Raw genomic sequence first — 18,216 nt, forward strand, 5'->3', positions numbered from 1 at the left:
CACACTTGCTGCTGCCCCTCAGGGTCCACCCCCGTGGACGGCTCATCCAGAATCACCACTGACGAGTCTCCCAGGATGCTCAGTGTGAAGCACAGCTGGAACAAGAACAACACATCTGGCACTAATGGGCGGGGCGCACAGGGTAACCCTGAGCCCCCTTCCTACCTTCCTCTTGACACCCTCGGATAAGGCCTTCACAGGAACTTTAAGTTGTTCCTGGAGCTTGAGAGCTTCCACCAATCTGAGGGGAAAACCCAACTGTGATGTTTCACAGTGCACATGTTCTTACCAAAACTAACAATATAGGGGCGCCTGAGTGGCTCAGTGGGTTAAACCTCTGTCTCTGGCTCAGGTCATGATCTCAGGGTCCTGGGATCGAGCCCCACTTCAGGCTCTCTGCTCAGCGGGGAGCCTGCTTCCCTCTCTCTCTCTCTCTGCCTGCCTCTCTGACTACTTGTGATCTCTCTCTGTCAAATAAATAAATAAACTCTTTAAAAAAAAAAAAAACCTAGCAATATAGAAAACCTTAGCACCATCAACCTGAAATCAGTATTCTGAAGGACCATTAATATCATCACAAACACTAAATCTTATGATTTGGTTCTTCTTCAGGTTTCCCATCTTCTTATTTGCATTTAAATGTAAAGACCTTGTTTATGATCTCCTTTCCATATTTAATGAGGAAATCACATGCTCCCCCCTTCCTCCTGCTACAAAGTATGAATGAGCCTTCCTTCCCTACCGTGAAGTACTAAGAGCAGTGTCCTCTTTGCCTAGTCCTTTCACTGGGGTGTACAACTCCAAGTGCTCCTTTACATTAAGACTGGGCCACAGTGAGTTTTCCTGAGGACAGCACCCCAAACACGTCAGGGTGTCATCTTCCATTGCCTCAGTGATGTTCTGCAGCCTTGTAAAACCACCTGCATTGAACAGGGAAAGTCAGATCCACGTTCAGCTTTTGCTCCAATCTTCCTTCTCCTAAAAAGTGGCCATTAAGCCTCGTGCGTGGTTGGTGGGACTACAGGCTGGTGCAGCCACTGTGGAAAACAGTATGGAAGCTCCTCAAAAAATTAAAAATAGAACTACCCTATAATCCAGTAATTCCACTACTGGGTATTTAACCAAAGAAACAAAAATTCTAATTCAAAAAGATAAATGTCCCATTATGTTTACCGGAGCATTATTTACAGTAGCCAAGATACGGAAGCAATCCAAGTGTCCACTGATAGAAGAATGGATAAAGAAGCCAGCTGGGGCACCTGGGTGGCTCAGTGGATTAAAGTCTCTGCCTTCAACTCAGGTCATGATCCCAGGGTCCTGGAATCGAGCCCCGCATCGGGCTCTCTGCTCAGTGGGGAGCCTGCTTCCCTTCCTCTCTCTCTGCCTGCCTCTCTGCCTACTTGTGATCTCTGCCTGTCAAATAAATAAATAAAATCTTAAAAAAAAGATGTGGTATACATCTACAATGGAATATTACTCAGCTATAGAAAACAACGAGATGCTGCCACCTGTACCAATGTGGATAGACCTAGAGAATATAATGCTCAGTGAAATAAGTCCCTCAGAGAAAGACAAATACCATATGATTTTACTCATATGTGGAATTTAAGAAGCAAAACAAATGAACAAAGAAGAACTGAGACCAATAAAAAACTCTCTTAAATACAGAGAATAAATGTGATTGACAGATTGGTGGAGGGATGGGAGAAATATAGGTGAAGTGGATAAGAGTACTGGGTAATGGACACTGGGTGATACACGGCATTGTTGAATCATTAAATTATACACCTGGGGCTAACATAACATTGTGTGTTAATTTTACTTGCATTAAAAAAAAAAAGTGGCCATAGGGGCACCTGGGGGGCTCACTCCAACTCTTAATTTCAGCTCAGGTCAGGATCTTAGAGTTGTGAGATAGAGCCCTGCATGGGGCTCTGTGCTGGGTATGGAGCATACTTAAGATTCTTTCTCTCCTTCTTCCCACTTGCATAAAAAAAAAAAAAAAGCCATTATGCATCACTATTTTTTGAGCATGCAGAGATATTTCATAATACTTTTCATTTATTTATTTGTTTTCTTAAAAAATCATTTGATTTACTGGTAGAAAAATATAAGGATGGTATTGATATTTAAAGTGAAATTTCCCCTGGCAATGAGCTTGGTTTCTTCACGTACCACTCCTGCAGCTGGCTTTGTGTCTCCTGTTACCATTTCAATTTAAGTACTTTTACCAGCTCCATTGTGTCCCAGAAATCCCAAAACTTCACCTGGAGGAAAGGGTCACCATTGATGTCTGTACTTCAAAGTTGGACTAACCTAAAACCACTTAGTTTAGTAACATTTTGAAACAAAATAACATTTTCAAACAATCCCTTTGCAATCTTCTATATTCCAGTGTAAATGGAAAGATTTTGGATTTACAGTAGATTAAGTTGATCTTCCTGATCGAAGACTGAGTTTCTTATCATTTGAACTGGGACATGGTATTGAAATAGAAAACGTTTCTCTGCCAACATGTCAAGTATTTTTATAATGACATGTTAACCAAGATAGAGGAACAGTCTCAAAGAATGGAAAATTTTCTCCTTTTCACAGTCTCAAACCTAAATAAATAAGAAACATCCTGATAAAGGGAACATTGTCCAAACCTTTTTTAATACAGAAGTAGACATTTCTTATGGCTATTTTCTTCTTTATTATTGAAAAGCAACTTTCTTTATTCCGTGTATGTTCTTTGTGTAAACAGCTTGCCATTATGAATGGTTTCTGGAAAACAAAGCATGATTTTCCTGTTAAATCTCAGATATTTTATACACTCATTTTTTAAAAATTTAATTTTTTCAGTGTTCCAAAATTCATTGTTTATCCACCACACCCAGTGCTCCATGCAATATGTGTCCTCCATAATACCCACCACCAGGTTCAGCTGACCCCTCACCCCCACCTCCAAAACCCTCGGTTTGTCTCTCAGAGTCCACAGTCTCTCATGCTTTGTCCTCCCCTCCGATTTCCTCCAATTCACTTTTCCTTTCCTTCTCTTAATGTCCTCCATGTTATTCCTTATGCTCCACAAGTAAGTGAAACCATATGATAATTGACTCTCATTATTTCACTCAGCATAATCTCTTCTAGTCCTGTCCCTGTTGATACAAAAGTTGGGTATTCATCCTTTTTTTTTTAGATTTTTTCATCCTTTTTTAAAGATTTTTTTTTATTTACTTGACAGAGAGAGAGATCACAAGTAGGTAGAGAGGCAGGCAGAGAGAGAAGAGGAAGCAGGATCACTTCTGAGCAGAGAATCTGATGTGGGGCTTGATCCCAGGACCCTGAGATCATGACCTGAGCTGAAGGCAGAGGCTTAACCCACTGAGCCATCCAGGTGCCCTAGTATTCATCCTTTCTGGTGGAGGCATAATACTCCATTGTATATATGGACCATATCTTCTTTATCCATTCATCAGTTGAAGGGCATCTTGGTTCTTTCCACAGTTTGGCGACTGTGGCCATTGCTGCTATGAACATTAGGGTAGAGGTGGCCCTTCTTCTCACTTCATCTGTATCTTTGGGGTAAATACCCAGTAGTGCAATTGCAGGGTCATAGGGTAGCTCTACTTTTAATTTCTTAAGGAATCTCCACACTGTTTTCCAAAGTGGCTGCACCAACTTGCATTCCTACCAACAGTGTAAGAGGGTTCCCCTTTCTTCACATCCTCTCCAACACTTGTTGTTTACTGTCTTGTTAATTTTGGCCATTCTAACTGGTGTAAGGTAGTATCTCAATGTGGTTTTGATTTGAGTCTCCCTGATGGCTAATGATGATGAACATTTTTTCATGTGTCTGTTAGCCATTTATATGTCTTCTTTAGAGAAGTGCCTGTTCATGTCTTCTGCCCATTTTTTGACATGATTATCTGTTTTGTTGTATACTCATGTTTTATCTTTCATGTTCTAGGTTACGAATATAACCAGATTTTGTTCAGTCTCTCTCTTTTTTTAAATGAAGTACCCAAATGTATGTTTATGAATGGAGAATACTTTACTAGTTAGAAAACTAATTCCTAATCAAATGCATTGTGTTTGCCTTATGCCCTTGGCACTAATTCCATTTCTGGTGTTTTTCTTATTGATTTTCATACAGTGTAAATTTACTTGCTAGTTACAGTTACTAATGTCACAGCTTCTATATAATGCTAAATGAAACTGCAACTCTTGCAAAAGATGTGAGATCTTATTAAGGTTGATAAAAATATCAGAGAATGTTTTGAATTACACTGATGAATAAAGACCTCAAAAGGTTAAGATCCACAAAAAACTGAAGAAGAGAAAATTCAGAGTCATGACAAGACAGATACTTCAAGAATGGTATTTAAATATGACCTACACAGGCTGGTGTTACAGAAACAAAAGAAAGTTTTGAAAATAAAAACCAGGAGTTCATCAACTCTACAGAACGAGCTACCTGGCCCAGTATTTTGTAAAGGGTTCAAGTTATTTGTTTTCACCTCATTCAGGTTCAGAGTAGTGAATGCATTTGTTGTGTTCACTCTTTCAACTTCAACATCTTCATTATCTTCTTCTGGCTCTTCTGGATTTGGATGATTTTCTCTACTTCTTGGGGAGATCCTACAAAGAAAACAAAATAACACAACAATGTGATTCTAGCTGTATAACTATCAAGAGAATGTAAGCCTCTACACTTAAATTATTATCCCCTGCTTAAAAGAAGGAAAAATGATGAATTTGTTACCTACATGATTCCCCTGTAGGTAGCTATATCCCTTGAAATATTTTCTTTAACTACTATATTTTTTTAAAAAATTTATTTATTTATTTATTTGTGGGGGGGGCATGGTGGGGGTAGCAGGCAGAGGGAGAGGGAGAAGCAGGCTCCCTGCTTGGGAGCTGGATGCAGGGCTCGATCCCAGAACCCTGGGATCATGACATGAGCTGAAGGTAGATGCCTTTTTTTTTTTTAGATGTTATTTATTTATTTGATAGAGATCACAAGTAGGCAGAGAGGCAGGCCGGGGGTGGGGTGGAGGGAAGCACTCCCCACTGAGCAGAGAGCACGATACAGGGCTTGATCTCAGGACCCTGGGATCATGCCCTGAGCTGAAGGCAGAGGCTTTAACCCACTGAACCACCCAGGTACCCGTGAAGCAGAAGCTTAACTGACTGAGCCACCCAGGTGCCCCAATCTTTGACTATTATCTTTAAAACCTTTTATTCCATCTATCAACTAGCTCTCGAAATTCCCTCAGATAGTGTTTTCAGTCTGCCACCATCCAGATAGTCCCCACATTACATCTTAAATGATCACCAGAATTGGCTTTTCTTTCCTTTTAAAAACAATTCACACACATACTGAACACACCAGCTCATTATCATGTTCTCTCTTTGGGGACTAAACTTGCTATAAGCTGGAGAAAAAACAAGCTGTGGTGCTTAACCACTAAGAGAGATGCAGAGAACAAAAACTCAACTTGCCTAAAATCGGTGAAGACCCATGACTTCAAAACTATGTATCCCTGCATTCAGTCCAATGCTATTTTGGGCTTTTTCCCCAGAAAAACAATGCTTAATGTGCCTGGCTAAAAATTAGATAGCAAATCAAACTTAATAAATTAATGTCAAATGTACTATTACAAAAAATTATATCCAGATGTTAATAAATATTCTTCTGACCTGAAAACTGGATATTTCCTCATTGTTTCTTTTCCACACTTCATTTCCAGATACCTTATAACAAAAAGGAAAATGACACTCAGAAGGTATGGTTAAAGGCAAAGAAAGAATTAGAATTAGCATCATCATGGAATTCAAATTCAGTGGGCAATATTTGCCTTTTCTCATGGAAGATACAACATTTATATTTTACTTCAGTGTCTTTCTCCAGTTTAAAATTCCACTAAAGGAGTACATGGGTGACTCAGTCAACTAAGCACCTCACTCTTGATTTCAGCTCAGGTTATGATCTCAGGGCTATGAGATTAAGCCCCCAAACAGGCTCCACGCTCAGTGGGGAGTCTGCTAGACATTCTTTCCCTCTTCCTCTACTGCGCCCCCACTCACTTGTGCTCTCTCTCTTTCATTCTGAAATAAATAAAATCTTAAAAATATTTTATAAAATTCCACTTAATTTTTCACATTTCTTTTTCATTACTCAAATTAGTGTATTTTTTAAATACACAGTTAAATGAATTTTAGTCATACAGCATTGTGGTATTTCTATATAAATCACCTCAAATTGTCTTTGGACACTTAACATATCAATAACATATATTAAAATAATAGCAATCAAGTCTTTAGTTTTTCTGGTATACATTATACTGTCATTGACTCTATATAGAAAAATCCCCTTGGGGCCCCTGGGTGGCTCAGTTGGTTAAGTAACAGACTCTTGATTTCAGCTCAGGTCACAAACTTAAGAGTCGTAGGATTGAGCCTCACTCAGGCTCTGTGCTCAGTGGGGAGTCTGCTTGGGATTCTCTCTCTCCCTCTGCGTCCCCTCTCCCATGCTCTCTCTCTAAAATAAATAAATAACTCTTTTTAAAAAAAGAAAAAAATACCTTCAGGTTTTGCTGCCATTATATTGGAATGTAGAATATAGTAAGAGTATTTTTAGGATATTTAAATTTGCCATTATTTGAAGAAGAACAAGTATATTACACAGTTATGAATCCTATGCAATAGACATTCAGGTAGAAAATTTCTCTTATGATTAAGACTGTTAAGAGAATGATCTCACGGCCTTCACTGATTTCATTATCCAAAACTTCCTAGTGTCTCATATACACATGGGCTAGCTGTCGAAGGAAAACAAAGGCTAAATGAAAGTCTCTCTGCTTGATGCACATAAAATCTATACACTACATTCATATATATTGTACCTGATGTTCCATGGGGCGCCTGAGTATAGTCCATGAATTGGGATAAGACTTGTTCTCTGATACTAAAGTCTGTTGATGAGCTGACATTCTTCCTTGGTTGTAATCTCCAATACTTTCCGTCTTCCAATTTTATGTAGTAGGGATTTGCAGATTTCTTTTTTCCCCCCATCTAGCCTGTTATTATTTTTAACATATAAATAACATATATTTTGTTTGGATGTATCCTAATATCTATGAAAATTCTCAGTACTTAGAGGCCTTGCAGTATTCTTTCTAGTTATTGTTTTGTTTTCATCATTCTCATCTCCTTCCAGAAGCCAACTGAAGCTGATCAGAGTGTTAAAACCCAAATAACAGGAGACACCTAATTTTTTTTTACAATTGTAAAATAACTAGAAAATAAATGTGCTAAATATAAGAATAAGATAATTATTGAAGTTAGACACTAAATCCAGTTTTGCATCTTTATCAGTTCTATAAAACAGGTAAACAAGGGAGACTATATAACTCTCATTATTCAGTTTATTAAAAAATAAATGTTTTCTTAGAAGAGTCAAATATTTTTTTCTGCCAGTAAACCTTAAAATGGATTTTAAAAATTACTACCATTTAGTGGGATTCGCATGGTACAGATACCACATTTTAAGAATAAACATCATTTCAGTCTTTTTAATAGGCTAATGAAATTCATCCTTTAAATGAATTCATCCTTTAATGAATTAATGAATTAATGAGTTAATGAATGAACTGATTCATCCTTTAAATGAATATATTTTTTATTTGCCTACTAGTAAGAAAATAGTATACAGCATTAACTTTTATTTTACTTAAGTTCTTATTTTAATTCTAGTTAGTTAACATACAGTGTTTTATTAGTTTCAGGAGTACAGTATAGTAATTCAACCATTCCATACATTACCCTGTGCTCGTTTAGGAGGGCACTTGCAAGTTTCTTGTTAGTGGAAGTTATAAAGTACAAAACTGTGAGGTAGATGAGATTTATCAGTAGTTGCCCCAGATACTCAGTAGTGCTTTGTTTCTCCCAGAAGTGCTCTGTAACAACACGTACATACCCTTACCAATCACATCTCCATAGCAATTTATTGACACTAAGTGGCAAGAATCAAAGAACGCAGTATGTCACAACTTCCATGAAGTCTTATATTTTAGGAAAAGAGACTTAAACATGGACATCAACCTTATTCAGATTAATTTGAACCTTATTCAAATTAAGATTTGCAATCTTAATTTCAGAATTTAACAGCATCGAATAACTTTTAAATTGTACACCTGCTCCAACATTGGGCAAAGATTTTATTAATGGGCTACAGGGTTAAGGCCAGTCACACAGTAGGTAATATTGCTTACCTTTACTAAAAACATGAAAAATCCAATTTAAGTGTTGAAAGACATCGAAATCATGCATAAAATTAAACTGAGTTTTTCAAATTCAACGGATGATATGATGTTGATTAAAAGTAATGAGATCTAGCAGAAAAATAGCCAGAGGTATTATAATTTTCTGTCCTACATAATATTTTAAGCTGTTTTCTATGAATGATCTGTTTTCCTAGGGGATATTCTCATTTTCAATTTTCACCTGATATTTAGCAATATTATTAAGATTTCCTCTTTAGAAAGCATGAAACTATCATTACAACTGAAACATAGGATTATAATATAGTCTGACATACACATCTAGAAGATTTTGCATTATCTGATATGGATGGAGAGCAACAATAAAAGAAGGAGATGTAACATTATTTACTTTGTCACCTCATATCCTCAAATGCTTTCACCATCAGGATATAACTAAGAATTAACTGATGGGAACTTCAAAGATAAAAGGACAAAATAAATATTGAGGTGGGTATTTATTGCCATAGTTAAGCAATTTTCCATGTTGATACTAATGTAGGAATTTTGAAAGGTTTAAAACATCCTCAGAGGAATGAGTAAGTCGTGCGGATAAAACTGAGTTGATAGAAAACAGAGTCCATGACATTGTAATTGCGTTGTCTGGTGACAGATGGTAGCTACACTTGGGATGAGCATAGCCTAATGTATCTAATTGTGGAATCACTATATCGTACACCTGGAAATAATGTAACATTGTGTGTCAACTGTACTAAAAAAAAACAATCCAGGCACCTGGGTGGTTTAGTGGGTTAAACCTCTGCCTTCAGCTCAGGTCATGATCTCAGGGTCCTGTGATCGAACCCCACTTCGGGCTCTCTGCTTGGCAAGGAGCCTGCTTCCCGCTCTCTCTCTGCCTGCCTCTCTGCCTACTTGTGATCTCTCTCTCTCTGTCAAACAAATAAGTAAAATCTTTTTAAAAAAATCCTCAGAGAAACATAACAGCACTGTACGTAGCCGCCCATATTCCCACTCAGACTACTTCGGTAGTTTCCTAAACGGACACCCTGTCTCCAGTTCTCCTTCCGCTACAAATCCAGGGGACATTCTGAAGAATGGTTTGATCGTGTTTGAATAAGAATCGCTTTCTTTTACATATTCCATTGAATGTAAGGGCTCTGATTGCAAAGACTGTTTTGTTCAAGCAAAGCATCTGGCACATAACAGAGAAATGCACTATCAATGCATGAATATGGGGAAGGCAAAGAGTAAGGAGGATTTCTCCTTATTATGTTTTTCATTCATCAAACCATCAAAAAAGATACATGTTAAGGGGCGCCTGGGTGGCTCAGTGGGTTAAGCCGCTGCCTTCGGCTCAGGTCATGATCTCAGGGTCCTGGGATCGAGTCCCGCATCGGGCTCTCTGCTCGGCAGGGAGCCTGCTTTCCTCTCTCTCTCTCTCTGCCTGCCTCTCCATCTACTTGTGATTTCTCTCTGTCAAATAAATAAATAAAATCTTTAAAAAAAAAAAAAAGATACATGTTAAGGGTCCAATTTATGCAAAACACTTTGTTAAATGGGACCATAGTTACTGTAGTTTTAAGAAAAGAGGAAAGAGAGAAGAGTATAGAAGTTCCTATTGGGCATCTACGCAGAATTTAGCACTTACCAAGTTCTTGGATGAACTAGTTACGAGCACTGTGATAGTTAATGTGCTTTGAAAAACTCAATCCTGACCCTTTAGAGTACTGCTGCTATTACTCATATTTTCTGAGGTTTAGATAACTGAAGCAACTTGCACAATAACTTCTAACTCTTCTGTGCTAGATCAAGGGTTCTATCCGACTCTAGAACCCAAACTCTTAACCACCATTTTTTGTTGTTGTAGGAGTCACCTGTCCATACATCAAGTCAATGTACAATATGTTGGGTATCAAGATACACATGAAACTGATAACAGAACAAAAAAAGCATATAATGTTTCCTCCACAAGCACAAGAAACATTTTCTGAAGGAAAAAAGCATAAACTGAAAAAATCCTATGGTTCATTAGTTTATTTTATAGTTTTGTATCAGAATCTCCTGGAAGATTTATTGCCCATACCATTTATAAAGATTAAAGGTTTTGCTTTAACAAAATATAGAGCAATATATCTTAAGTTTTAGGAAACTGAAGTTAAACTTTCTAGTTCTATAAATGCAATGACACAACCTGTCTTTGACCACCCTGCCTCCTTCCTCCTACTCCCTTTCTTTCCATTATCTCACTGTACCAATTACCTCCTCTATCTTGTCCCAAACATCAAGAAATTAAAAAAGAATCCTCCCATTAATCTTCCCTCTGGCAAACAACAGCAACAACAGTACATTTTAAGGAGTTGTAAAACACTTCCTGTTTCTACTTCCTCCTTCTATATTTACTCCTCCATCTGCCATAAACTAGATTCTACATTCAGGGCTTTACAAAACTGCATTTTTACAAGTTAGTGGTAGACTTCTTGTAGAAAGACTTCATGTGGAAACATGGAGGAATAGATATCCTAAAAAGACCTTACCCACACCACTTAAAACAAATGTCCTTCAAACACACTGCTAGTCTCAGAAAAACAGTGAGGGAATTCTCTAAGGGCAGAAACAAAGTCTGAAAACTCACTTGGACCATTAAGTAAACACTAAATCTGAATGATTTGGGAACAAATGCCTATTCCAGCTTGGGGATGGAGAGGCAAAGACCTTGGCTGTCCTTAAGGTCCTTCCCTCTAAGTACCTTCAGTAGAATGAAAAGTAACCCTCTTTGTGAGTATTCCTTGCAAATCCCATATTAAGTCATAATACTCTAAGATGGCTTATGCAATTCTATGTGGGTTCTACTTCCTGGGAAAGTAACTGAAAATTATTTTAGGATGATGACATCTCCAATTTGACATCTTGAGAGTTCCATACTTAAAGGTCAACTAAATATGTGCTCCCAGTTTATAAAATATACATGGGCATTTTTCAGCAAATACAGTACTGAAAATGTATCTTCCCTTCTTTATGATTTTCTTCTTTATCTTATGTTTTTCTTAATAACATTTTTTTCTCTTTGTTATGTGAATACAGTATATAATATACATAACATACAAAATATATGTTAATCGATCGCTTCTCGGCCTTTTGGCTAAGATCAAGTGTAAAATATATGTTAATCGACTGTTTATGTTATCAATAAGGCTTCCAGTCAATGGTATAAATTTTGGGGGAGTCCAAAGTGATATATATATATTTGGGACCATGTAGAGGGCTGGGGGCCCCTGACCCCAAGGTTATTGAAGGGTCAATTGTAGTCTCAAAATACATAAAGCAAAAATTGATTAAATGAAAGGATGAAACTGACAAATCTACCTTTTATTGGAAAACATAAAGGAAAAAATCTAAATAGATCAAGGACTAATTCCAATAGTTAAGGAGGTATTACCTTGTTAGAATATTTGACTATTGTAGCACAACTGCTTACAAAATTGACCCAAGGAATTTTATGATTAGGTATTGCAGGGAGGACACTTACAGACTAAAAAGCAATTCAGTAGCCTTTAGGATTTCTGCGGGCATACTGAATTCTCCAACTGGTTGTACTTGTGACATTCTTGTCCACACTAAATCCAACCTTTGGATATTATCCACAAAGATGGGTCACTGTGACTGTAACGGCCCCAAAGAAGTAAGATATTATATCTCTTTACCCTTAAAACCTCCATCCTGTCCCCATGATATACAGGAGAAAGGGAAATCCAGAAGAAAAAGGAAGAATGAAAACATAGACCTTGCTCCCTTTCTCACTGCTGGTCCCCAAACTAAGGACATACCTGAAATGGGGTTGGGGAGAGAGCTATACACTGCTTACGAGATTAAAGTTATGATTTGGACGTGGCTGGCTTTTTAGTTCGTAAGGTGGATCTTAATTAACTGTTTTAATATCTGAAATGGTCAGAAAGCTATGGCATCTTCTTAAGATGTCAACTAGGGATATTATTAACTAAACTTTTTCATGTTTATGTTACTAGTCAATATGGCCACCTGTCACACTACTACTACTACAACTCCTTCTTCTTCTTCTCCTCCTCCTCCTCCTCCTCCTCCTCCTCCCCCTCCCCCTCCTCCTCCTCCTTCTTCTTCTTCTTCTTCTTCTTCTTCTTCTTCTTCTTTTCTTCTTCTTCTTTTTTAATAAGTAGTATTATTCAAGAGGAAAACTACATTGAGTGGAGAGGCTTGGGTTCCATTGGGAATCATACCCGATGCCATTCTATAAAATGGGGGAACTGTCCTAAGTGATCTAGTTCTTTGATGACAGATGAGCCACACAGGATTTCTAGATATTTACTTCCCTCCCAAGAAACACAGATAGAAAAGAAAGACCTCAAAGAACAGATGGAAAATAGGGAAAAGAAAATGAACAACACTGAAACCAGGAACATGATCCAACAATAATAGAAGTACTAAAGATGTAATTCCATTCTCTTCTAAGTAACGTATTTACACTTAACTTCCCATTTTTAAAAATAAGCTTTAAGGAAGAAAGTTAATATAAATGTGCAAGTTGCATAGACAGATACTTGTAATAAGAAAGCCAAGAGACCACAAGCCATTACTCTTTCTCCTGTTGCAAAAGATGAATGAAATCACGTATAGGAAGAATATACGAGAAGCTGGACCACCAACTATGCAAACCACCTGCGAACAATGAGGTCAATAACAAGCTGAGAGCTGGCTGGTCACAGTGGGGACAGGGAATGGAGAGATAATTAGACCATAAGGCTGTGTAAGGAAATTTTCTTACATATGCCTTTTGTTAATGATACAGTGTTAATGAAAGCAGATTTTTGTTTTGATTCTATTATATTTGGCCTGGTGAAAAAAAATGATCACTTAGAAGAGCAAACATGAGTTCCAAAATCATGAAGTAGTTAATTAAATATATTGAAAGAAGAATCAAGCAGTATAATGGAATGTCCACCAGAGACTGTCCAATCCAGTATGCTGAAGGACACAGGCCTGAAATCCATAAACTGAGACTGAATTTTTTGCTGATAAAGAAACAGAAGGTATACAGAAGTGTTTGAAATATTAGGTAGAAAAGGTATTTCATTTATGCAAATGTATTAATTTTTTTTAAAGATTTTATTTATTTTTTTGACATAGAGAGGGATCGAGATCACAAGTAAGCCTAGGGGCAAGCAGAGAGAGGTGGGGAAGCAGGCTATCTGCTGAGCCTGATGCGGGGCTCGATCCCAGGACCCTGAGATTATGACCTGAGCCAAAGGCAGAAGCCTAACCCACTGAGCCACTCAGGTGCCCCTAACTTTTGATAAACTTTAGAAATAGCATGTTGTAGTAGAAGGTGGGTGTTTTGTTTGTTTGTATTTTTTGGTCTATATTATTTTACATGGTGAATCTGAGCATCAGTAACTTTCTAGCCCAAGTTTAGGTAAGCAGGCCTCAGGATATTAATAGTATCTCAGATATTAATACTATCTCAAAGAAAACAGTGTCTCCGTGACTGGAAAATAACATTCTCCTAAGTATCTGACACCCGTTGTGGGAATGTACAGCCAATGGCTCAACAGGAAAGGTCTGACTTACCTGTGAAGTTGATCTAACCTTTGATGTAGATAAATAAAAATGACTATCACATAAATTTTTAAAAGGTCAATTTACAAAAGCATAGCTAAGCTTTGCTTTGGTATATCTTATTTGTAAAAATGCAAATTCCCCCCTCCTACACTGTTGGTGGGAATGCAAGCTGGTGCAGCCACTCTGGAAAACAGCATGGAGCTTCCTCAAAAAGTTGAAAATAGAGCAACCCTATAACCCAGCAATCATACTACTGGGTATTTACCCTAAAGATACAAATGTATCTGAAGGGGCATGTGCACCTGAATGTTTATAGCAGCAATGTCCACAATAGCCAAACTATGGAAAGAACCTAGATGTCCATTCACAGATGAATGGATAAAGAAGATGTGGTGTATATATATACAATGGAATACTATTCAGCCATAAAAAGAAATGAAATCTTGTCATTTTGATGATGTGGATGGAACTAAAAGGTATTAATGCTAAGTGAAATACGTCCATCAGAGAAAGGCAATTATCATATGATCTCCCTGATATGATGAAGTTGAGAAGCAAAGTGGGGGGTTTTGGGGGGTAGGGAAGGAAAAAATGAAACAAGATGGGATCGGGAGGGAGACAAACCATAAGAGACTCTTAATCTCACAAAACAAACTGAGGGTTGCCGGGGGTAGGGGGGTAGGGAGAGGGTGGTTGGGTTATGGGTTGGTTATTAGGGAAGGTATGTGCTATGGTGAGTGCTGTGAAGTGTATAAGCCTGACTATTCACAGACCTGTACCCCTGGGGCTAATAATACACGATATGTTAATAAAAAATAAAAAATAAAAAAAATACAAATTCCCTTTGGAATTGTGGAATATCAACATGACGTCAAAAAATAGCACATTTTCACCTCTGTAGTTGATTTAGTATGATTCCCTTTAAAGATGAGGCAAGTTCACTGTGTTGAATAGTGAACATTCGGACCCTTTTGACATCATGATTAACTATTTAATAGAATCTATAATGAGATTAGAGCAACAACGTAATTTATGTGTAAACATATTTTTCTTGAAGAGCTGTCCTGAGTGCATGAAACAATGAAATTCTAACTACTATAAAATCATCTTTCTCCTCTTCCTTCCCCCTCCCCCTCTGCCCTCCCTTTTCCCCCTCCCCTTCTCCTCTTACTTTGCAATCCCTGATGCTGTTCACGCCAAGGTAAGGAGAAATACAGTTTGCAAGGACCAACAGAAATACGGGTCCATTCAAAGAACCAGTGTCCACCATTAAGACATTCTGGAAGTTCAAAGCACATCTGTAAGCTGTTCAAAATTGTTACATGTCATACAGTCAAACATTACATATATGTTTTTGAGAAATAGTGAAAAGTTCAGAATGGAAGCATATAGCAAACAAAGAGAGAAGGAACTCCATTTTGTTACTCCTAATAGCAGGTCCCATTCCCAGGAACTACGTGATATCAATAGAAACTTTTTAAAAATATCTGAATTTTATAGGCGTGTATTTAGAGCATGTGCAGGTTCTTTCATATTTGCATCAAGTAGTTGTTAAATGAAGACACATGCTTTTTGGAGCTCCACTGATGGTCTCAGAAGCTGTCATTTGTTTCAGTTCCCTGTTTCCCAGTAGATGAATTATAGATAACAGCCTCTAAAACTCTAATAGTAATTGCCTTGAAGCTGTTCCTATGTTCTTGTCCCTAGCTATGAGATATAATTAGAGGAGAGCAAGTCTTTCCTGTATAAATAATTTCTCGACTTATAGAAATGTTTAGTCTTTAAGGCATGGAGAGGTCTTACTAGAAATCTAAGTTGTTTCCCAGACAGGGTAATTTATTACTGTTATAACAATAGGCTAAAAAAAAAAGAGCACAGAAATTGTCTTATTTCACGTGCAAAAAAATAGAGATGCCATTATATTAATTTCTTACTGTAAAAATATCATACTGCAAATTCCATTCTCTCTCTCCACTATGCATATATAAATTTCCACAATTTGTCCTTTTTTTTAATCTACCATAATTAAACACACCTGTTAGGAATTATCTGAAGGCTGAGAATGGTTATTAAGATTAGATATGATCAAAAATTGCACTCTATTCCACAAGTGATAGAACATAAAAGAGCCAACACCCAGAAGGACACTTGAGAACTTAAAAAGAGAGAAAATACTACAGAACTGTTACATAATCATAATATTAGAGTTGGGGCCATACATTCTCATAAATTTCACACACACTCTCCACACTGGCTTTAGTCGATGTATACCACATACTCTACAAATTCCCTAGGAAGATGTGATATACAACTAAGGATTTGCATTTGCAGTTTTGCTAGTGTTCTAGATTGCCAAGCAAATCCATTCGTTCACTGATTTCAGCAAATATATATTGGGTAGCTAGGTTATGTGGGAAGAACTAGTTAAGATAGTGAGCCAAACAAAGCCCAAATTGTGGTTCTTTAATAGGTCTATTATTTTCCTCTATCATTTAAAAATTTTCAGTGTCCTTTTGGATCTTGGCCCTTCCTTTTTTTTTTTTTTTTTTAAGATTTTATTTATTTATTTGACAGAGATCACAAGTAGGCAGAGAGGCAGGCAGAGAGAGAGAGGAAGGGAAGCAGGCTCCCTGCTGAGCAGAGAGCCTGATGCGGGGCTCCATGCGAGGCTCTATCCCAGGACCCTGAGACCATGACCTGAGCCAAAGGCAGAGGCTTAACCCACTGAGCCACCCAGGCGCCCCGGATCTTGGCCTTTCCAATGTTCTATGTCTTGGGGAGCTGTGTATCATTTCTAAAGACAAGAATTTAGACTAGAAGGATGAGGTCAGTGATTAAAACAAGTCTATAGTGTGGTATCAGGTGGTAATAAATGGAAAAATAGATCAGCAGGAAGGATAGAAAGTGATAAGTTATATTTAATTTACTAAGGCAAGACATTTTATTATGTGTTTGTTTTTTTCCATTAAAAATTTGAGATTAGACATAAAACCCCTTGAAAAGTGTCTTGATCTTTCAGTAATAGCAAATATAGACTAAATGCTAACCAACTCTCTTACAAGAATGTAAGCTTCACAGAGTGGAACCTTTGTCTGTTCTGTTCATACTTTATCCCCAGCCCCGAAAAGTTCCAGGTAGACAAGAAATATTTGTAGAATGAATGAAAAATGTGTATGTCAAACTCTGTTCTAGGTACTTAGGAAACTGATTTAATCCTCACAACAACCATATAATGTAGGTACAATTCTATTCCCCATTTTACAGATGCAGACAGTGAAGCAAGGAATGGCTAAGAGACTTGCTAATAAATAGTAGAAATGGGATTCAAACTCAGGTGGTAGGCTATAGAGTTCTTGCCCTTTACCCCTTGCTAAATTGTCTCTTACATAAGCCAGTACTATACTTACAAAAGGCAATGTGCTTTGCTCTGTTTTAATAAGCTCTGTAAAATTAAAAATTCCAAGAAGGGCGTTGCTAATAATTCCCATAAGAACACGAAAACAATTCATTCTCTCGGTATTACATGCAACTGAAAATCTGTAATCCTTTAAAAACACACACACACACACACACACACACACACAAATGCAAGTTCCAAATTCTTAAAGTAAATAACTTATTGTGTAATTTATAAATTACCAGGGTGGAATTTAGGGTGAGAAGGACTCTATTAATTTTTCTTTTGACAGTTCAGCCTTTTTGAATTGTCAAATTATTCTAAGAATGTATTATTTTGGTAATCCAAATGACTTATTCTATAAATGACATAGATGAACGTTCACTAACATGGGAAGATGTCAAAGATTTAGATCTTATGCAACAGAGAATTATAGGACCCTCTAATACAATTCCAACTCACAAAAGATATTTTCAAATATAAGATGGCTCTATAAATAGTGAGTTTGTGATTTTATAAAGGAAAAGGGTGTAGGAAACATTTACCAAATGATTAACAGTTAGAAATATAATATGGAAAAAATAAGAAATAAAATTAGAGGGGTGCCTGGCTCAGTCTGTTAAGTGTCTGCCTTCCTCTCAGGTCATGATTTCAGGGTCCTGGGATCACCACCCCCTTACCCCACTGTTGGGTTTCCTGCTCCATGGACAGTCTGCTTCTCCATCTCTCTCTGCCCCTCGCCCTGCTTGTGCTCTCTCTCTCTCTCAAATAAATAAGTAAAAAAAAGTAGAAATACATGAGATTAGAGAATTTTATCTTCTATATTACATATTCTAGTAATGTTTGAATTTCTCTATTACACATGTATTTTTTTCTGCTTTACTGAAGTATAACTGACAAACAAAACTATAATATACTTAAAATGAACATCATAATGATTTGACATACACATACATTGTGAAA

At 37.3% G+C, this 18,216-nt stretch overlaps 1 protein-coding gene across 1 annotated transcript; it reads right to left on the reverse strand.

The window, feature by feature from the left end:
- Window positions 1-1,997: 1,997 nt before the first annotated feature.
- On the reverse strand, window positions 1,998-18,004 carry LOC116577996 (ATP-binding cassette sub-family A member 10-like). Its single transcript, XM_032321815.1, has 4 exons — window positions 17,934-18,004; window positions 4,503-4,623; window positions 2,649-2,766; window positions 1,998-2,267 (listed from the first exon to the last, which is right to left on the reverse strand). The coding sequence occupies exons 1-4, from the start codon at window positions 17,975-17,977 to the stop codon at window positions 2,218-2,220; spliced, it is 333 nt and encodes a 110-aa protein (XP_032177706.1). The 5' UTR covers window positions 17,978-18,004; the 3' UTR covers window positions 1,998-2,217.
- Between the last annotated feature and the right edge of the window lie 212 nt (window positions 18,005-18,216).

The sequence above is a fragment of the Mustela erminea genome, chromosome 18, assembly GCF_009829155.1.
Source record: "Mustela erminea isolate mMusErm1 chromosome 18, mMusErm1.Pri, whole genome shotgun sequence".
Taxonomy (NCBI): Eukaryota; Metazoa; Chordata; class Mammalia; order Carnivora; family Mustelidae; genus Mustela; species Mustela erminea.

What these genes read in the sequence shown, in the direction of transcription:
- LOC116577996 (XM_032321815.1), bottom strand. Translation starts at nt 17,977, where the DNA reads ATGGAGAAGCAGACTGTCCATGGAGCAGGAAACCCAACAGTGGG. An exon ending in GCAGGAAACCCAACAGTGGG is followed by an intron (nt 4,624 to 17,933) that starts GTAAGGGGGTGG and finishes TTTTCTTTGTAG; the next exon opens with GATCTCCCCAAGAAGTAGAG. An exon ending in CTACTTCTGTATTAAAAAAG is followed by an intron (nt 2,268 to 2,648) that starts GTTTGGACAATG and finishes CCTTTCCTCCAG; the next exon opens with GTGAAGTTTTGGGATTTCTG.